This window comes from Zosterops lateralis (genome assembly GCF_965231275.1).
Source record: "Zosterops lateralis genome assembly, chromosome: 26".
NCBI lineage: Eukaryota > Metazoa > Chordata > Aves > Passeriformes > Zosteropidae > Zosterops > Zosterops lateralis.
The window spans coordinates 4,608,246-4,630,843 of record NC_139786.1 but is presented as its reverse complement, the minus strand read 5'-3'; the positions used below and the strand labels follow the sequence as shown (position 1 = coordinate 4,630,843).

At 40.8% G+C, this 22,598-nt stretch overlaps 1 protein-coding gene across 1 annotated transcript; it reads right to left on the bottom strand.

Moving 5' to 3' along the window:
* Window positions 1-796: 796 nt before the first annotated feature.
* Window positions 797-22,468, bottom strand: ST7L (suppression of tumorigenicity 7 like; the record flags this gene model as incomplete). The annotated part of the gene is made up of 16 exons (XM_083878642.1): window positions 797-1,537; window positions 1,771-1,840; window positions 6,682-6,821; window positions 9,408-9,500; window positions 9,642-9,792; window positions 12,921-13,023; window positions 13,742-13,814; window positions 14,994-15,108; window positions 15,380-15,477; window positions 15,601-15,755; window positions 16,561-16,639; window positions 18,501-18,616; window positions 19,147-19,201; window positions 19,692-19,851; window positions 20,802-20,884; window positions 22,273-22,468. 15 exons carry the CDS (start codon window positions 22,466-22,468, stop codon window positions 1,787-1,789), a joined length of 1,671 nt encoding a protein of 556 aa, XP_083734768.1. The 3' UTR covers window positions 797-1,537; window positions 1,771-1,786.
* Between the last annotated feature and the right edge of the window lie 130 nt (window positions 22,469-22,598).

Genomic DNA, 22,598 nt, shown 5'->3' with positions numbered 1-22,598 from the left:
AGAGCAAACAATGGCATTTCTACCCCAACAAGTGTGTTTCCCTTCAGTTAAGAATAAACTACACTTACATGATATGCAGAGGTGACTTTCTGTTCTTCACAGAACTTGGTTTACAAGGTAAAGGAGGATTTGAAAATAAGGGAAAAAAACCCTGATTCTTGATCTTCTGTGTAAAGAGGTATTTTATGTCAATTCAAATGACTTGTAATTGACTGACATAGGAATTGTTTCAGAGAATACAGTAGGCTACGGCAAGCTTCTTCCATCCAGGATTCAGAAACTGGATTAGTTTACACCACTTTGGAAGAAGCCATCAATGTCACAAATAGTCACAAAGACAATAGAGATCAAACATGTAAAATCTCCCCAGTTCTTAGTGGCAAGTATATGTGCTTAGCTGCAAAAAGTAAGATTATGGATTTTCATGTGCTCAGAGTGAGCATTTATCCACAAGCCTGTGCTATTTTTTCACTCCCCTTCTAAGCAGCCTGGGCTGATATGACTTTGCCGCCCCCATGCCAAGCAGCAGACCTGTGTGGGAAAAAGACTTTTGCTCCAATGGGAGAGTAGAAATGGAAGTCACACCAATTACCTCAGACCTGGTGGCTGTCACAGCCATCTTTTCACCTCTGCAGTAAACAAACCCTCAGGGCTGCTCTGTATGTGAAGCAACTCCTTTGAAGAGCTTTCTGCATCTCCATTCTCTTAAAGTCTTCACATCAATAGCAACACTACTATGGACTAACACTTGAAAGTTCAAGTCTCCCAACACACTCCCACAGAGATATCACAACACTTTGGGCAGTTTCAGAAGCCATCCCATCTTTTGAAAAGCTTTGTCTTGAAGAATAAAAGATGCACAATTAAACCTAAAGAAGTAACATGAAATAGAGAAATTTACCATCTCCGTGAGTAATGAAAGCTCACAAAACAGAGAAGAAACAAATTTTTGTTTGCACATGATAATCTATATTAAACAGACACTTAAGAAGTCAACAAATTCAATGTGTTAAGTAGCAACATTTTAATAAAGAAAGCAGAACCATACTTTGCTGTTAACAAATATTTTGAAAAAGGCTTATAAAATTAAATCTAAGCCAAGTATCCGGTGCATCTGCAGCTCAGAAGGAAGCATCAATACTCCAAACACCTGCTCAGTTTGTGTATTCTCCTTTCTTACAGAGGAAGTATGAGCTTCCAGTTGTCCAAGTGATTTAGAGAGCAATAAACTATTGCTCAATAAGAACTATTTTCTTAGATGATTACAGACTAAGGCCAAAGAAGAAATTCCCATGTTAAGCACCATCAACATGGAAGCCTGTCAAGGATATTAGTTTGAAGAGCTGAGATTTCTTCCTTGGCCCCCAAAGCTGGGGGTCAGCCAACCACCAAGTGAGGCTCACGAGAATAAAATCAAACTATCATGGAAAATACACTCCAGTCACACTAGAGTCAGCCGATGCCAGGGGCAGGACAGCGGCAGGTCCTTAATGTGCTCCATAGTGAAGATGAAGGGTGAAAGAAGAGTCCCAAAGCACTGGAAGAAACAGAACACAACAACAGATCAGCTCAGTTTCCAAACCAACTTCCTTCTGCAGATTCAAGGTACGAACAAAAACCACCCTGTGTCTTTCCCTCAGGGCAACAGAATTCCAATCCCTTCACTGCTGATGCCATGAAATAGGCTTGCTGTAAACATCAGATACTAATGAAGACACAGAGAAGAAGAAAAACCCTCTGAAAGCCCCAGTTCCAGCCTTGCCCACTCACCCCTGGCACAGTCCACTCAGCTGGAGGCCAGAACACTGGGAGCACTCACCGGCCACAGCACCCGCAGCACCTGGGCAAAAGCACGAGGGTTAGGATGGCATTCCTCCACACCACAACTCTTCCAGCTGCTCAGCACTGTGCCTTCAGTGCTAAACACACTAGGGAGGGGAGGACAGGGGATTTTCAGAGAATCACAGAACCATTTAGGTTGGAAGGGACCTTAAAGATCACCTCGTTTTTTCAATATTCAGGCACAGATTATTTACAGGTCACCAACTCAAACTGAACAGCCCATCCACCAAGACCAGTCTGTGCTTCCAGACGGGATCCATATTCTAGATGCCATCTAAACAGTTCCAGAAGTAAGATTAGGCTAAAACAAATTGTGCAAACTCCCCTGCACCTTCTCAACCCATCCCCCAGATATTCCACTGGCACTCAGGTTATCCTTGTGCAAACCCTCATTTCATGAATTTGCAACAACAGGACTCATTTACTTTGAAAGTTTTACTTTGGCCCTCCTGGCTTCTATCATAACCTCAAATATTACATTAAAAATGCTTTTAAAACATAACATTCACAGCAGTGAATGAGCTGTAGGAGCTTTTCCTTGCAGTGGGCTTCTTCCCTGCCTGTTTGCGTGTGGCACCTTCACATTAAGTGCATGAGTTAAGATGTAGATTAGCAAGGCAAGAAACCTTTGCCCTTGGCATCGACACTCAGCTCTGACAGGAAACTTCAGGCTTTTTTTTCCCTACCAAGTGTAGAACCACTCATTACACATTGGCAGGGAAGTGCACATCTCCAAACTATACACATTTTCTCTTAGATAAGCAAAAGACTCAAGTGTTTATAAATATGAAAAGTTCAGCAGCTGGATAAAAAGTTAATTCTCCAGTCTCACTTAATGAGCTTTGGGGAAAGTGGTAGGGGGATTTGTTCTTAAAGTAAAGCAGAGTGTCACACAAAGCAGGAATTGCCAGACACGGCTCTGCTTTGCCCTATTTTCTGTCCCTAGATGGTTGCCACGGACAAAATGGCAAGGAATCCTCCAACAGGGAGCTAGGGAACAGCCAGAATGAAAAATGTCTTCTCCTAATCTTACAATCATAAAAATTAGCCAATTTTTAATTTAAGTCCCATGACTTCTTTCTTCGTTGTGAAAGTATCAAACAATCCGTACAAAACCACATTGGAACAGGGACCGTCTTAGGATTTTGTCCAATTCCCTGAAAAAGAAAGTTGTTTTCAGTAGGCTACAGCAGGAACACTGCTCCACTATTTTTTCAGTACTTTAGTGATAATTTACATTGGTCTATTCCAGTAACATAAGGTTCCGATGTAAAAAATGTGATTGATCTGCTTGGAATTGCCAATCTGTATCACTGGTGTTCCTGCAGACTTCTTGGTGTCTTTGTATTACAGAAGGAATTGTGCAACCTCACTTTTGCAAGATGATACATGCCCACCCAGTCCTCCATCTAAGCAATTATTTAAAAATTCATACTAAATGAAAAAACAATCAGACTCTTCTGTCTGCAATTTTGACAGAAGTTGGTTTACCCTAGCAGTGTTTTTTCAGCTTGTTCAGAGAGCTGTTCACATTATCGTCATTTGCGTACCTTCCTCCCTTCTGTCACTTACTGTGAAGAATCTAAACGGTAACTACTTCAGAAACAGAGCTGTCTAATGATCAAGAACAGTGTGATGTTCCAAGAGATCAGAAATCTGAATAAAACAAACAGCGAGGCCCAGGGAGCACCTGCTGGTACTGCAACTGCTGTGGATCCTCTACCACTGCCTGTTCCACTGTCCTCACCAGCACCAACTCATGCAGATATCAAGGAATCATAGAATAGTTTGAGTCGGAATGGACCTTAAAGATCATCTAAATTCAACACCTTGTCAAGGGCAGGGACACCTTCCACTATCCCAGGTTGCTCCAAGCCCCATCCAACGAGCCTTGGACAGCAGGGATTTGGCAGCCGCAGCTCCTCTGGGCACCTTCCCAGGCCCTAAGTGCATCAGCAAATGCCCAACATTGTGCCAGGAGCAGTCCCCAACACCTGCAGCCCCCCCGAGCCGTGGGGGGCACCAGGAATCCGCACGGCGCTGGTTCCCAGGCGGGAGCAGCAGCGGTGCCAGCGCTCCGGCCGCGGCCGATGCTCCGGCCCTCTGTGTACATTGGAACCAGCAAACGCTTCCTTGTGATTTTTGGCCACTTGGAATATTTTTAGCAATTTGCCAAGGTTTACCCCGTGATTTATTATGGAGGAAACAAACTCAAGCACTAACAAATGAAAATATGTAAACTCAGACTTTTCAAGTCAATAGAAAGGTATTCGACTTCTTAAATCCCTTCTGAGACATTCAGCTCACTGTGGATTCAACTGCTGGAAAAACAGTTTGATTAAGAAGTAACTGAAATGTAATCTAAAGAGTCACTGCTTGGAGATTTATAGTGAAAAATTCCATATACACAATACTTTCCTAAAACTGTGTTCTAGGTTTCTTGGAAATTCAAGAGTTGGAAATACATTTTGCATTGCTTTTATCTATGGCCAAAGCATCTCCAGATATACCAGCTAGAACTTTATTTTCTCAAAGTACTATATGTAATAAATTAAAAAACAGTAAGATGAAAAAATACTTGAAGAAATAAAGTACGTAGGAAAAAATAATTTTAAAAGCTTAAAGCACTGAAATGACTTGAAGATATAATGCTCAATATAGCAAATAATAACTGCTTTATTACCGTATGCCTGAGTGGAAATGCTGGTATCATTAAATAGAAGATAACCTTCCATTTTTGGTATGAAAATTCAAGTATATGCTACTATTACAGACCTCCAGAAAACAAGAGAGTATGTATAAAGTGTTAGCAACCATCACAGCATTATCTGTAGTTAAACAACTGAAGCAATCTATTAACTAAAACACAGAATCATAGAATGGTTTGGGTTGGAAGGGACCATAAAAGTCATCTAGTTGCAACACTGCTGTTGTGAGCAATAAAACCAGTATCATTGTTTCTTACAAGTTTTCTGAATCCCTCTGAAAACATCAGGAGTGGAATCATGAGTACAATCATCTAATAAGTAAAATATGGAAGAATTTTTATCATTAGAGTACGATTGAGAGTCAACATTAATTCTAGCTAAAATAGCAGAATACTGGCAGTTGGTATTTCCTTCTCAGCTGTCAATCTCAAGAGAGTAATACATTCCCTTCTTGCCCGATGATCTCAGTACACAATTTCAACTTTTGCTGATAATGAACTGCCACAGAGAGTGTCAAGGGCCCCTTTTCCTGTGCCTGCTACCACTGATTTGGTTGGGGCAATGCTGTGGCAATGTGCACTCTTCTCGATCATCTATTTTTTTCAGCTGAACAGACACTATCCATCTTTTCCTAAAGAAAATAAACAAAATAAACACACTGCCTAATGACTAAACCCTGGGAGGCTTTTCCCCACACTTGGACATGTCACTGGACATCCCAACTGCAAAACCAACTCAATTGTACAAAGTCTTGTCTTTTTTTTTTTTTTGGTTCAAGAAACCCAGCAGAGAGAACTTCACCAAGCAACTCTTTGTTAGCATAACATTTGACCTGGTATCTCTTTGGAAATCATACAACTTTGCTAATGCAGCCCTTACAGAATTAATCAAGCAGATAGTTAGCCCCTAGTTACTATGAATCCAGCCAATTATGAGCAGCACTGAAATTTGTCACTGGCATGTCCAACTACATTTTCCAGCATAAAGATCAACACCACTGAGTGGAAATGAGGCCCCACTCTCAGACCTGCATGACTTGGACACTAGACTGGGCTCACTAGAAAAGCCAACACTTTTAGGAACAAAGTATTCTTTAAAAAGAAGGGCTTTCCTCCTGGGTCTCCATTACCTGCTGCATTAAACCAGCCAGGATGCAAAAGTCTTTTACCCTCTATTTTGATTAGCAAAGCCAGAATAAATGATTCTGTTAAGAGTTCAGAGCTCTCTGCTCTACTGCAGAAGATCCACAGTTCAATAAAGGCCAAACTTACTGCTTGGAGTTGTTTGAGAAGCTGGAGTGGGAAGCTGCCTATGCACTTTGTTTGTCAGCTTCCAGAATCCAAGGTTAAAGAGAGCAGATGCTAACAAACTAGTAAGGGAAAGAAACCCTAAAAAGACCAGGGCAGAGAGGGAGAAAAGAGACAGGTACAGAAGGCACCCACAGGAACAGACATATTTAAGATACATTTAAAGCATCACAATTATTACCAATGAGTCCAACTTCTAACCTTGAAAAGGTACTCAAGTGACAGAACTGTGGTCACTGAACATTCTCCACCTAATAAGTAAAACCAGATGAGATACAAAACCACTGAGCTCCTGAAAGGTTAAGTGACAGCTAAACTCAGTTCTGAACCTGGTTTGAAGCAACCAGTTACTTTACCTGTTCTCATCCCTTCCATTTACATCATGCTGTGGGTTTTCAATGCTCAGAGAAACCTGTATACCTGCAGTTGAGCCCGCCTTTTACTCACTTCTCAAAATCTCCAGTCAACAAATTTATTTTTGAGGCTCTCCCACTGCAATCATGCACTTCAACAAGGATAAAATCCATACTCACCTCAGTGTTCTTGTGGAAAAATTTCTCTGGTGCTGAAATGCTGCTGTCTCACCATAACAGTGCAAACTAAAGCCATGGTACGTAATAGTAATAGTTCATCTCTTGTCAAAATACATATTGTGCCCAAATTTCAACGTGTGTTTGTCACTATGTAGATTCTTACAAAAGCAGGTAAAATAGTTTATGCTCCACAAGCATGAGATTGACTAGAGGCTACTTCATCCTGGACCTCAAAATTCCCAAAAACCCAGGAGATACCTTAGCAAGCCCCATGATAGAGACAGTACTTACAGCTTTTGCAAAAATGACCATCAGCTCAGGGAACTGGTGGGTCAGTAGGGCCAGCATGGCTGAAAAGGAACACAGGCCTGCTGTGAAATGGATGAAAAAGGGAAGCTCCTTCTGGGGATAAACGGAGACTTCATGAAATGCTGAAAGGAAAAAACAGAGAATGTTGACATTTGATAATCAAGGACTGCTTTCTGAATTATTTATGGCCTTGTAACTCATTTCTGGACTTTCAGAAGGAAAGACTCTTGCAGCACACCTTAGGTTCCAGTACTTTAACTTCTTAATTTTTTTTCCCCTACATCACATGCTTTTTTAAATTATTAATAGTCTTTACATATTTGTTTTTGTTATTAATATTCTCTTCCCAGTCTTCTTTTTCACTTTCATGGCATTTATTTTTGAAGCATTTCATCAGGCTCGGTTTTTGGTACCTACTTTTCTAACAGGACAGAGGGAACACCTGTAAAGTTCACAAGCTGTCAAAATTACCCAAACCAAATAAAACAATTCAGGTGTTTTCAACTCTCTGGAGCTCTAATCCTGTTACCTGAAAAGAACAACACATCTCCACACCCCATAAGAAGCTGAGCAAGTACAAAACGACCAGCATGCTGTGTTCCCATGTATTTCTTAGTACTTCTTGAAGACTTCTGGTTGTAGACTACAGTAAATCTGTTCAGAGCAGCTGACAGAGCAGACCTCAAAGAAAACAGCACTAGGACTGGGTTATAAATTCTGTACATAGCAGCTCCTTGCAATTTCCAATCTCTGGTAACAAAATCCAAAGCAGGTGATTAGCCAGGCTAAGGGTGGCATGTGGAGCTTTCAGCACTCACAACACTACTACTGGTCACTCGCCCAGGACCTGCTGGGTGAATTTGCAATTACTGGCTCTGGATACCTGCAGCTCTGACTTCTATCCAATGATTTGAAAAGATTTTTAAGTGAAGAAAAAAACAGTTTCTATAGACATAAGTAATTATAAAAGCACTGCCCTTCTTGACAAGCTGTTTTTAAAATCTAACCAAAACATAAATTATAAATGAGTCTTTTTTTGTAAAATGAGAAAATACAATTGCATTCTTTCTTAAACTGAAGTCTGTGGAGGAAAAAGACACTTTACCCTCCCAGTTACTGCTTCTGAATGCTAGCACATTAAAGCACCATTAGAAGAGTAAACCCAGCAAAGTGTCTTGTGCTCTTGCAACTCATTAATGGCAAACTGCTCAGGGTTTGTTTTGGTTTTAATGATAGATTTTGAAGCACAATTAAGTAGGATATTTGGAGATCCATGTCTAACATCCATAAGAGATGTTAATGGTACCCAGAGATTCCTACTATATAGAAACTCACCTCATTTCTAAAACATGGAGAATACAATTTAGGAAAGTATTTTAAAAATAGGAACTAATTCTTTTAGCAGTAGCTTCTCCTACACTGGGAAATTAAAACCAAATTCAAAATAGGTAAAGACAAATAAAGCTAATTCTATACGTTCACAGACTTTTAAGAAGCACTACTCCTCAACTACTCCTCAGACCAATCCAGGTTTTTTGAATCATTGATTTGATCAACATTATTTTAAATAGATAAATTTTTCTTAAATTAGGCGTCAAGATTTCTTGAGGAAGTACTGCAATAAAAGTGTTAAGATGATTTTATTTATAGGTAGTTTTATATTTAAAACATAACAGGAATGCGTGAGTGATCCTGTTGAAATATCTGCATGTGTTGGTGTTTAATTATGCTGGGAAGTCTACAATTTAGGGTTAGTTGCTAACCAAGGAATTCCTTGTGCAATATCCTGCATAAGTGAGAAATGAGTAATTTAAAGCAGTCTGGGGGCAAATTTAAATTACACATTTTAAATATAACTTCAGGCTTTTAAATAGAAACACGTCTGTGCAGTTTTCCTTTCCGCAGCTGTGGTCTCTGTAGGGCTGCTGGTGCTTTTGCAGTAGCCCTTTCCAGTCCCTGGGGAATTGTGTTTCTTCAAGATATAGAAGTTCAACCTCAAAGGAATTAAATTAAAAAGTATAATTAACAGTTCAATTCTAACCTAATTAATGCTATTTTCCTAAATATCATGAGCACAGGGAGTAATGATATAGTTTATTTGTCTTGCCCAAAGGAAAAAAACATGTAGGCTCATAATTGCATAAAGTTTTGGATAAGACTTTTCAGTAACAAATGTTAGTATAAATCCATAGAAATACATGAATAAGAAGTTCCAGGAGGCAGCCAGGAGATAAATAGACCATTGAATTAACAACAGAAAGCAATCCATGTTCTATGAAGCCACAGATTATCCAAAGATTCTCTGTAAGATCACAGACAGGTTTTACTGGATACCCAATGCAGGACTAGAACCATGGACTGATTCCATGCTGCAACAGCAGTCAAATCCATGAATTCTTTTAAAAGCAATTTTTAACAAATGGTCAACTTGGTTGTTCTCAAAGTTAGCCAGACTCAGTCTGGCTGTACCACACACAGATTTCATCTCTGAAGGACTCAGGCTATTACAGCATCAAGCTGACATTTACCACACACACACACACATCAAGTGCTTCAGGATCTGTTGGGAGGGACATCAACAAACAGCTGAACCCCCTTCACAGGAAGCTCAAACTAAAAAAATCACAGTAAGGTAAATACAGAATACCACAAACTGAATATGTCCTTAGCCTGTGTTTTATTATCATTACTGCTTAGAAACCACTTACTTGGCAACAGCTCTCTGTCTGCTGTTTCTGTGCAGCTTGGGTAGGGATAGAAAAGATGTCCTTTCTCTAATGGGTATGGGATCATCCTAAATGCTGCAAAAAAGGGTGACTGACATTAGATCTGTACCTGATCAGGCAACCTGCTTCTCGCAAAGAGAACCAATCATGTTTGAGGGGGGTAAAGGCAGAGAGACTAGTCTATTGTACAGAAAAAAAATAAAAGGAGATACTTACTGCCTTCCCATGTGCAGTGCAGCAGATTTAGAGCCCCTTCTATCCTCTTCCAGTGCTGGAGGTGAAAAAAGGCATATGCTACTGCCTCACTATCCCCTCGCTTCAGAATGTGCTCTGGAGGCAGCACGAGGCTTTTCATTTCTAGTAAATACTGAAAGGAAAAATGGAAAGCACACCTGGTTACATGGAACGTTCCAAAACCTTTCATTGCGAAACACAAAAGATCATTTTAGATGTAACTAAGTGTAGAAGGAGCCAGTTTCTACCACACAGCAGCCAGGCTGCACTAAGTGGGAAATGAAAAGCAACAAAACACACTCCTGTGTATATGACTCTTAAATTAGGCTTTCACACACAGACAAAAAAGTCAAGAAAAAACATACAGCTTCAATAAGACAAAATATAAATACATTCTTGTGGAACAGACATTAAGGATAATGCTGCAGGTGCAACACCAATGAGGGACAAATTTAGGCTGGTATAAAACCCCAAACCAAAGGTGTTTTTGCTCATTACTTCATGACTGAAAGCTTCAATGTAGGCAGTTGAGAACTTGTTAGCTCTGAAGTATGAGCAGCAAACCTGAAAGTGTCAGTGTGCTAACCAAAAGAAGAATAATAAACCAAACCCAGGAAAACCTTCTTTTGATGTGGTCTTACTGGGCTACCACAAAGTATCTTTGATTTCAGATTTTTTTCAGTTTCAGCCCTCTCCCTCCATCAGCAGAAAATCTGGTGCTCAGAGGGGTCAAAGAACACAAGGATTAGTCATTTCATATTTCTTTGCGACACAACATGCAATTTTTTGAATGTACCACATTTTCTCATAGTATGTTAAAAAAGTCAGGTATTCATTTGAATTTTAGCTTTCAAAAACAGATGACTGCTTTTTACAAGAACAAAATGACAGTTTCAGCTCTAGTATTTACCTGTGAGCTGTCCTCTCCTACCACATAGTGTCTCATTCAATAACAGCCAAAGTTAATCCACATCTTTGATCAACGTAGCTGGCAATTCCTTGGAGTGTCCCCCAAAGTGTAAGAATGCAGCTAACTCACCGATTTATTTCAGCAGATGCCACAAACTATGAGATTATTTACTAATCCAGTTTGAGGACTTAACTTTTCCCATTCAGACTCTTCAAGGAATGTAGGAGGGGTTGTGCCCCAGCCAAATAAAGCACATTTGCTGCCTGGCTAGGTTCTTCTCTCAATGCCTTGGGCCTGCACTCCAGAGGGTAATATTCTTGCTAATCCTCTCTAATCCTCTTCAATTTTTTTTTTTCTTTTTTAACACAGTAAAGGATCACTCACACAGCACTGCTGTGGGAAAACGGTCTCAAATATCTGACCCCTGACCTGACTCCTCATGCTCTCCACAGTGCCCACTTTTCCATTATGCTAACTGGGAATATAAATCCAGCAGTGGTGGTGAAGCCCCACTGCAACTATTGCCACAACACATCAATGCTCAACTCCAGGCTTTGGCCCTCTCTGAGCCTATGTTACCACATAAACAGAAAAATTCCAGTCTGGCAGGTTTTCACATCCATGTTTAAGCATAAAACAGGCAAGGTGCCAGTGCTGAAGCTATCTCAGTACTGAACTAAAGGTTTTGAAGTCTTTATACACAATAAAAATCTCTAAGATATTCAGAAGATGACTGCAAAAGACCGTTTCATAAAGTATCAAAATGCAGTTACAAATTTCTAATTTGAAATGGTTTAAGAGGACCACTTTTCTAGCTGGTTCTAGCTTTCCAAAAAAAAAAAAAAAAACCCAGCCTTATAAAAGCAGAACAACGACAACAAACCTTATTTTATTTTCCTTATGCAAAATGTTACATACAAAGACAATCATTTTCATCAGATGTGCAAACAGAGATTTCCTGCTTTACAGACTCGTTTTTAGTCTATGGGACAGAACAGAGTGGAAATTCGAAGATGAGATTTTCTTCCCCCTCTGTGATCCACTGGACAAGTTGCTTCACTCCTCTGCCCTTATTCATTTGTTTGCTTTGACCATAAACATTTCAGAGTTTTAAACAGCCCGCACCAGTAAAATTCTGCTCTGTCATCCAATCAATTAGTGCCTCAAGGCAATGTTGTAATAAAAAACCCATGAAGAATGGATAGATGTACAATTAGAAGAGAAAATCAAATTACTGAAACCTGGAATCAGTTTCTGAATTTGTCTGCAGAACTATAGACTGTATTTTAACAACGGCCTGTTTGAAATGATCTCTAACTTCTTTAAAAAGGTATATGAGGCTCCAGAAACAACTGGAGGATACCCAAAACCAAACAACTTTTAGATAATGATAATGCATTATAATCTTCTGCCCCTAAAGGCAGAGGCTAAAGAAAAATCTGTCTGAGACTGTCTGAAATGAACTTGCTAGGCTCTTGATCAGTCATGCAAACAAGCAGCAATTTCTGCCAGCAATTAGTTCCTGAGTGCACATTCTATTGGATTGGACAGGCAGACAGGACGGAGCGCCCGGATCATTCCAGCCTCCCCAGCAGCAGCCACTGGGGCTCCAGCATCATTTCCAGAGGATTAGACCCTGCACTGAGCCAACCTCCTGCTTCAAGGTTTCATACTGAGAGCATCACTGGTACAGTAAAAAGCGATGCAAGATGTTATATTTTCACCCAATGCTCCATGGAATCTGTGTTTTGATGCCAGACGTTAAATTACAGCCTGTGGTGATACAGACTCTTAATCTTGTTTACACGTGGATGAAGAAAATAAGTGACTGCAGCTCTTTCAATAACCATGGAGCCATGGTTGAAAGCCCAGCAGAATAAAGGGGTTTGGAATACTAGAGTGATTATTGTTTGGAGAACTTAATTGGCTTCAGGGACTTGGAAGCAGGGTGCTGGAATGAGATATCCTAAAGGTCCCTTCCAACACAAATCATTCTGTGATTATTTTATGACTTTAAATATCTAAATTTGTATTTATTAATGTCCACCCTTACTGAGAGTAAAGCATCTTCAGTAATACATTACTGGATTTTCCAACGGGTTAGGAAATTCCAAGTATAAATTTTTGTGCAAAAAAACCCTGTCTGAACATCAGCTATTACTTAAAAAAAAAATCTGGCCACAAAACATTTATGATATAAATACTAATGTTTTAACAACTCTATGGCTGGAGTTGTAACCAAATTGAAGAAAATATGTGGCTAGAACGGCTCCAATAACAAAATTATATTATAATATGGTATTTTTCAGAATACATTACAAGTGGTCCAATAGGAAATAAAATACTCTTACCTTTGGAACATGAGGGTTAAATTCCACAGCTCTGTGAATTGCTTCCACAGCATTAATTTCTGCTGTACTAAGCCCTCTTTTGGAGGCAGTTTCTGGGGAGAACCTGAAGAGAAAAACCCACCTTGAACAAAAGTAATAAATAACAAATGCTAACCAGGTGTTTATTTGCACTGCAAGCTTGGAGTTCATTAAAAATTGGCTGATTTATAAAGAAAGATAAACAAATCCTTCCAGGAGAAAAATGTTCATGTGAAGTCAGGTATCTTACTGTTATCCATGCCCATATGACATATGAAAATTCATGTCAATCATGTCAGGTGAGTGCCCTGACTTTCAGCTCCCTGTTACAGCATCACCTGCTGGGAGCTGGGGCTGGGCTCAGACCACAGTGAAACACCAGCATCAACCACCACAAATACCCTGCGCCCACCCCAAAAAACAAATCCCAAGCAAAACACTGAAAACAGAATTTACAAGAAAGCACTTGGCCAATACATTGGCTTGTGAAAAATATCCCCACCTGTACTAACTTTATGGATGCTTAAAAGTAGTTTTAAATTGTGTTCTATTACACACACATATATGTGTATATATAAATACACTCAGCTCGCTCTTAGAAATGTAACTGCTACATATCTAGGCATAATCAGGGATTCCAAAAAGACAAAAAAAATAAAATAATCCTTGAATCGAAGCAAAGATTTCTTTACAGATTAGAAGTAATTTTAAAATTTAAAAGATTTAGACCTTTTTCCTTCATATTTTACATCAGAACCCAAGATTAGCAACAAACAGTTATTTTCACACATGTCCTTGCTTACCTTTCTGAAACAGCTCTGGCTTTTAGCAGAGCTGCTGTGTAACATATTGCTGCTGATTTGGGAAGACTGATATCTGTGATAAAATAAAATAATTATTTATCAAAGCTGTAAGATTCTAAGGCAATACAAACATTTTAAACCTACATCCTTTGAGTTAAAGATTTTTCCTTGGGTATGGGAGACAATGAATGTAACATCTGGAACATTTCAGCTGTGATTAAAAACTCTGAATTTCTTTGCACAGTCACCAGTCAGTCTCAGATCAAAAATTCAAAGTTGTATTTAGGTAATAAGAGTCATTTTTTGTTCCTAAATGTACCAACACACTGAAACTGAATCCAAAAAGAAATGTGCATATAAATACACTTAAGAGCAGAATGTATTTCCTGTATTAATCCACAAAGATTTAAAGTCAGCTTCTAATCTTTATTTAATTTTGCAACTGTATATTAACAGAGTCTTATACAATGCTGAGAGACTGACCATGAGCTGACCACAAAAAATTACATTACAGACAGGTAGATGAATTTTAACAAAAATGCATTTTCCGTTCTTCTGCAGTTCCATGGGGAAAATTCTATTAGTTGTAGCTTTGTAGAATATCTGAAGCCAAGTCTGAGCTGACAATTACAGATTAGAAGGTTAGCACTCCACAGTGTAAGTTTACTTTAAAAGCAGACAAAGTCTGGGGTCTAATTCCCAAGTACCACGTTGTGTATAGTCAGATGGTTCTTGCTTTTTTTGTAAAAAAACACAGGCCCATCCTGGGCCTGTCCATCACTTACTGCAAGTCTGGCTGTTGTGTCAAGCAAAAAACACAGGGGTGCTGCAGGGAGTTTGAAGCTGGTACTCATTTTTCCAGATGCTCAGAAAAAAAAGTCAGCAATGCTTTCTTAAGAAAGTGTCACAATTCCTGGTATTACCACAAAGAAGCACTGGGCAAAGTGGAAATAGTTTTCATAAATTAAAAAGAATCCACCTAGAAGAGAATCAAGGAATGGGAGCAGGGTGCTAGGCTGGCCATGTACAAGTGGCACAGGATTTGGGCAAAAACATCATAGCTTTGATTCCCTGAGACAATGAAGAATTGACTTAAGAGAGAGCTCAACAACTGAGAATAACTGTCACAAAATACTGCTACATCCCTCCATTCCAAAGGTGATTTAAGGCCCTGCTTTGACAGACATCCCTTGACCATCTCACTTACACTCTTATTCAAAAACATCCAGATTTTCCAACAGGCATCACTTACCATCATACTTGGCTAAAACTGCCTGGACATCTGCATAAGCCTGTAACTCCAGAAGGGCCTCTAGGAGGTTTTCATGGATATTCAGCATACTGAGAAGTGGAAATTCTTTCATCAACTGCAAATCAGTAAAGAGAAATAAACTACATATAGCATTGCAGTTGAATCACTGAAATACTTAATAGCAATCAGTACAATAATGTAGGATTTTTTAATGTTCTCTTGCCTCAGAGTGCTAGAAACTGGCATGGAGGCAGCATGAAAAGAACAGCATCCAATCATGACATGCAAATCTCATGGGAAAATAATTCAGTTAGACTAATTATGATGCCTAGGACAATGTGACTGAAAACTATGGTTAACTCAGGGATTTTTTTACTTTTACTTACGTCTCTCATCATTTTTACTGCTTCTCTTATTCTTCCAAGTTTCCTGGCACACATAGCTAGTCTCCTTTTCACATACACCAATACATTGGTGTCTCTTCCTGATTACAAAGACAAAAAAATGTTAGCCTACCTGTTTCAGTCCTTACCTCACCTAATTATAGCTTTAGTTTTACATTTCTGCTCACACAAACCCAAGAGTTCATGTGATTCCAAGTCCTTACTCAGCTGTGCTTCATGCTGGGGGCTCTGAGAATGGCAGTTCTGAGATTTTCTGTAAATCATTTCTCCTGCTTTCAGAGCCTGCTTGAAATACTTCTCAGCATCCACAATGGTTGTTGCCTCTTCCTCAGCCAGGAGGACATACGCAGTAGCACAACTGAAATAAGAGGAAAAACCTACCAGTTATTTTGAGGGAGTAAGTTTAGTGTTTTTAGTAGTGTTAGAAGCAAAAAAATGGTCAAGATTCTCTTATGTTTAAGACATAAGCACTGACGATATTAAAATTCCAAACCACTGACTTGAGTTCAAAGGGGGAGTGACAGGAAAAAAGAAACCTTTTCCATTTTACAGAAAAAAACCACACACCCCCCTCTCATGTGGAGAAAAAGCAAAGGAATGAATTGTTAAAGCAAGTTAAATTATTTTCCTTGAAACTGTAAAAATGGTCTGTAATTGTCTGGAAAGATTTTTTATTTGGTTCGCTTTTTCAAAACCAGGAGGTTTTAAGACATTTTGTGCAAAAATAATAAGGCAACATAATCACCCAGATCACAGTTCTGGGTGAAATTCTTTGGTTTATGTTACAGAGTATTTTTAAATCCTTTACAGGAGTGGCATCTGTGAACTCCAAATACTATTCTACCACAATGTCATCTCTGAAATATATTATCTTATATTCAATTAAGACCATTCCATACCTGAATAAGATTTCTTATTTGTTATTGCCACTAATACAACATTTTAAGAAAAAAAGCAGCACAACAGATGTTTTTAGTAGAATAGTTCAATACTTCAGGGCAATTTACAGCCCCATGTGCAATTCCCAGTCCAAAGAGTCCCCCCTTAAGCATTCAGAACTTTGCTAAAAGTGAATTATTAGACGAAGAAACTGATAATGTGCTCAGTATCCTTTCACTTAATCCTTCACACTAGAAACACAGCAACTAGACTTATAAACTTACTCATTGTTCAACTCTAGAGCCTGATATGCTGCTTTAATTCGGGCCTGTGGGTTCCTCTCTCGCCACGCTTTCTGCATAACTGTAAAAAACCATGGAAAGGCTGATGAGGGACATGGACACCTGTGAAAGACCTGGGAGCCAGTGGAGGCCACTCTCGCTGCTTCGAGCCAGCTCTAATTAACATTCCTTTCCAGCCTGAAAATTCCTGTTTGCTGTACAATTGTTACAAGGAAGAACAAACAAGTGTTTTAATTTCAGCCTGTTCCTACCACAAGCATCAAATTCTTGCAACAGCTCAGCTTGCAACGTCCCAAATTTAGTTTAAGAAAGCAACACCACCAGGAAGATTCCACACTGACCATTTCAGAACTCCTACACAGAGCAAAGAAACAGCTTACATAACCAGGCAGATGTACAACTTTTAAATTGCTACAGATTTCTGGAAACATTTCCCAAGACCTGTTGAAAGCTTGGCAGGAGCAATTGTTAAACACAGGTTCTTGCATAGACCTGCACAGAACTTTAATTTAAGCTTTCAAACAGAACTTCAAAGAAAATAGTGATGGAGTAAGTGGTGTCTTGCACAGGTAGAGTTTTGTACTTAAATATGAAGTTGGTCAGAATAGCTGTGGCTGCCCTGGACCCCTGGATGAGTCTAAGGCCAGGCTGGACACTGGGGCTAGAGCAGCCTGGGGTGGAGCTGGATGAGCTTTAAGGACCCTTCCAACCCAAACTATTCTGGGATTCTGTTCCATGATTATTTTTAGACAACTGTCAGATCATAAAGGGTTATCAATTTCTTTTTAAATTTACAAAGCACATTTGAGTGGCATCACATGGCAAAGTCAATTCAAGATACACATTTATCAGCTTATTAGGAAGTGTTCTAGAGAACGAGTAAAAAGGGTGAAATTATTCAGAAGTGTCCTTTGAACTACAACTTGAATTCAAAATTATTTCAATGCAATGACTCTAAACCCCTCCCCACCATGCTTCCATTTGTTAAAACTGGAAAACACAAACTGAAAACCAACTTCTAGGAAAACAACACCCTCGGAGCTACCATTTTCTATGCAGGATTATTAACCTTCACACTAAAAACTAGTTCTGAAAGAACTCCAAAACGTTCATGGAGTTCTATATCTGGCCTATCTCAAGGATGATAAGAAAACTGAAGAATCTATACATGTTTCTTTTGGAACAAAACCTCCTGCTGTCAAGCAAGAATAACGTGGAAAAATATTTGAGTTTTCTTTCGGAAACAAAATATTAGTCTTGGCTCAGCAAGCGAGACAATTCACTCCCTTTTTTTGAAATAAAAACATATCTTTCATATCAAACATGTCACAGCCAGCTGACAAGGAACACCTCCGGAATGTGACAAATTGACAATAATTCACACCCACACTGACAATAACCAGGTAAAGAACATTTTCTGTACTAAACATGTGGAACACAAGGAAAAAAAAATCTGGAGACTGCACAATTCATTACTATGGTTTAAATTAGACCACATTTTGGCTGTTGAGAATATAATCCAGGTTTGCAACATCGTGTCAATTATTTGAGATGTGTGTGATCTTAAAAAATGTCAGGATCCTGACAGCACTAAAGTTGTAGAGAATGCACAACATGAAACAACGTCTTTCCACTAAATTTCACAAAACACTGAATTTCAAGGTCAGGGGGCTTGGAGCAGTCTGGGATAGTGGAAGGTATCCTGGCCCATGGCAGAGGAATGGACTGGATGGGCTTTAAGGTCCCTCACAACCCAAATCACTCTATGATCCTCTACAGCTATTAAACCTCTTTAGGACTTGAGAGATGCTACAGTTTCACAAAGTATTTGACATGATAATAACCTGCGCTACTTTGAAGTTTACTAAAAACACACACTCGACAGTGCCCAATGCTTACACACCTTACACAGACATCAGTACCTGTGTCTGAAGGCCGAAGGGCATCCGTGTCACACGTGAAAAAGGTTTGATGATCTTGAGCAGACAAATTCATGTCATAGTAAGTAAGAGGCTCCTTCCCAGTCACCCACATGTACCTAAAACAACAGAAATTTCAGTAAGAGGCATTCCTAGTAATTAGCAATGCTGATAACAAGGGGATATCTGATGTGTCTAGTGCAAAAAATCAGTAATAAAAAGCTACTAACGCAAAGTTTCAAGCACTATTGTTCAATAATCTCTAAAGTTCTAAACAACTTGGGAACTAGCTTCCTAGAAAGCAGCTTTTCCCATGAAGTAACACTAGGGGACTTACAACATAGTTTAATTCTCTTTAATAAAAGAGAATTTAGATTGAGAATCACTGCCTCAGCCTCTGAATGAATTTTTTTTTCCTACTTTACTCTCAAAAAGCCCTGATGTTACAGTAATATTTTTGTTCTTAACACTGAAACAGCCAAAGCTTGGCTTGGTGCCTTTTAAACACAGAGTTGGTATCAATCACCCCTATAATCTCCCAGGCCTCCAGCTGTCTCCTGACATTATCAGTGCAAGCTCTGTGAAAAAGGCATGTGCATACCCTCGAATAAATATAAAATTATGCAGTGGAAAACAAGATAACTAATACCTGCTATACTCTGCCCCTCTGAAAAGATTGAGAGGATTTCGCCACACTTTGCACTCTGAGGAATAAAAAAAAAAAAAAAGTACTTTTAAAATTAAAAACATGGGAAATATTACCTTGGCATTAAAATGCAGTAATACAAAAGCAGTTGTGCTTTCGAAAGCATCTTTAATTTATTATTATGCAATCATCACCTTCATAAACTTCTGCTATTCCATAAATATTTTTGCTCCCCAGCATTGCTTAGGATACAAAAGCACAGGATGGGAAGATTAGGCAATGCATGTACGTACATTCATGCAGATATTTAGAACAGTAAATAACTAATGTTACTGAAACAGTTTTAGCTAAATGTATAACATCTTCTAAATCATATTTTTAACAATGAATGGTTTAGAGTTAAAAAACATTATTATTTAGCTTATTTTTACCACTATTAACAAACCACTTTGTAAGATGTAGGCTTTTTGTCCATTTTTTACAAGCCAAAGCCTTTAAAAAGCCACCTCGAAGCTTAAGGAGAGCTCCTGGAACTCATCAGGAATCACCTGGCATGTTCTGCCTGCTGGTCTCATTCTCCCCCACTGAGAAAGCTGCTGGGGCTGGGGGGCTGTTCTCTGCACCCCCGATGAGGGGCCTCAAATGGCTCACAGACACCTGCTCAATGAAAGATGTGCCGTATTTTCGGAAGTGCCACCACTCAAACACCTGCCAGGGGAGAAAAAAGCACCAGAAATTTCCTTAGGTGACACCCTCCCAGCAAACAGCAGGGATGAAGAGTGTTCACAACAAGTACATCCCCTTGCAAACGATCAAGGATGGAACTTATCTCCACACAGAGTAACACCAATGACCTGGTTTGGCCGGTCTTGTCATGTAGGAGAACTCAAAGAACAGGAAAGAGAATGGACAAAACCCAGAAAAATTTTAGTCAAATGTTACGTTCCTCCCTCCCCGGGTCACTAGGGTAACCCATAAACCTTTCCAGAAGTGTCTGTATAGGGAAACTGGGAACAGAACCAAAAATCCATTATATCCTCTTTTTCTGGTAAGAATATTTCAAGCTGTAGCCCTACCTGTAGTACCAAACTTCTAGTATTCAAAACAGGTGTAGCTTTTTATTTCACAAAAATAATCTAAAAGAATAAAGGATAAAATGGCCCATTAAACTGAGATGTTCTGCTAACCAGAAAGAGAGAGGCTAACAAAGAGAAGGCTAAGTTAACAGCAATGACAGTCATTTGGCAGAAATCTTGGGCCAAAAATATTACCATCTCTTTTTGAAGCTATTAAAAATACCTGCCTATCACAAGCCCTCAAGGACTACACCAAACTGTCAGCCCTGGACCTGGATCCTGTGCCTGGATTAGGTACTGGTCTCCTCTCTGGTGACCAGTGGCAGGAGCCAAGGCAGCAGCTGGAGCTGTGTCAGGGGGCATAAACCATTCTGGCATTCTGTACAAATCATTTTCTCAGACTCATGCAGTCCCAACATACAACACATACAGCAAAAGAGCTGCAACAATACAGAGAAGTTCCTTCCCAGCACAAAGGCACCCTCTAGAGTCTGATATTCATTCCCTTTACTCCTCATAAAGTCATCTGAGAGGTGCTAAAGTTGTTAAAAAAAAAAAAAAAAAAAGAAGTGGACTACTTACAAATATCAGTCCAGATATAAAAGATGAAGTTACTGTAAGGGCAAAGTAGAATTTTGGAGTCAAAGTGCTTAAGAACACAGTCACTGTTAAGAGAAACAAAATCAAAGACTTAATAAGTAGGACTGAAAAACAAAAATAGCTTGTCTATTAAAGAATGCTGAATATCATGCAAATATATAGTATACTACAGCCCTAGTAGCTTTATAATGCTACACTGTTAAGGGAATCCTCACCACCTATTATTTTGTTTGTATCTCCCTGTGACAGTCAATTTTTATATCTAACCAAAAAAAAAAAAAAAAATCCACTGTACATTTCTAGACAAAGCATCTTATGGATTCACCCATACAGTGGCTGGTAGACCACAACAATTTAATGTATTCTTTCACTTTAAGACAAAATCATCCTGTTTTGATGCAAATTTATATTCAGTGCTAACATACATTTTACGCAGACCTCTCCCTCCTGCTATCAAGAGCACAGCACAGGGAATGCAGTTATCTAGTGGTGCTCTGAGCATGGTCTGGACTCACAGTGCACATCAGCCCTGTCACCTGCCCCCAGCACAGGCTGGACAGAGACAGGGGCAGGCAGGGCAGGCTGTAGCCTGACAGAGCCCCAGGCAGGAGCTCAGGCAGCACTGGGGCACAGCCTTGGCTGCTTCAGCTGCCCCAGGACTGCCCAGGCTCAGCCGTGTCCCCAGCCCTGGGGTTAGGGACAAGCTCAGTGTGTCACTGGGCAAAGGTGGGATGCACGACCAGCCCACAAGCACCACTGAGACAGACTCACCGATTCAGAATATCAATTAGTTAGGGAAAGACCTATCGAGTCTGTGACCTGTCTCCACCTTGTCAACAAGACCAGAGCACTGAGTGCCAGGTTCAGTTATTCCCTGAGAACTACGAGGGGTGGGGACTCGACCACCTCCCTGGGAAACCACCCTGGGACTCCGCCACCTCCCATTCCAACGCCTGACTACTTTTTCACGAAGAAATTCCCCCGATGTCCGACCTGAACTTCCCCTGGTGCAGCTGGATATCGTTTCCTCTTGTCCTGTGCCTGTTCCCCGGGAGCAGAGCCCAATCTCCCCTGGCTGTCTCTTCCTAACCCTAACCCAGCCCTTCTTGTCAGGGACTTGTAAAGAGGGAGAAGGTCTCCCCTGAGCCTCCTTTCCTCCAGGCTGAGTCCCTCCAGCTCCCTCAGCCCCTGCTGGTGCCCCAGACCTTCCCCAGACCCGTTTCCTTCTCTAGACACACTCCAGCCCTCAACGTTCCTCCTGAAAGGAGGGTCCCAGACCCAGACCCAGCACCCAGCCCGGCGGACAGTCACGGCCCCGCTCCCCGGGATAACCATTCCCGGTACAGCCCGGGATGCTCGGGACGGCCGGGCCGAGCCTGCCCTGCGCGACCGCCCGGCTCCACAGGCAGGGTCCGCCTCCCCCCGGCGCGCCGCCCGCCCCCGCCGCCCTCACCGGCCGCCAGGCCGTCCCGGAGCCGCACCGGCACCCGCAGCACCGCGTACAGAAGCCCGAGCCCGGCGGCCACGGCAAGGAGCCCGCGGGCCCAGGGCGTCGCAGCCCTCCGCCGCAGCTGCTCCCAGCGCCGGAAGGCCGAGGCCGCCCCGAGGCACGGCAGCCCGCGGCCGCTCCCGCCGCCGCCCTCCGCCATAACCGCCGGCGGGGCACGCTGGGACAGGGGCGGGCCGAGCACCGGGGCGGGACTCCGCCAGCGTGGGCAGTCCGTTCACCCACCCCATTACCGCTGCTCCAGGACAAAGCGCGGGCCGAGCGTTCCCCAC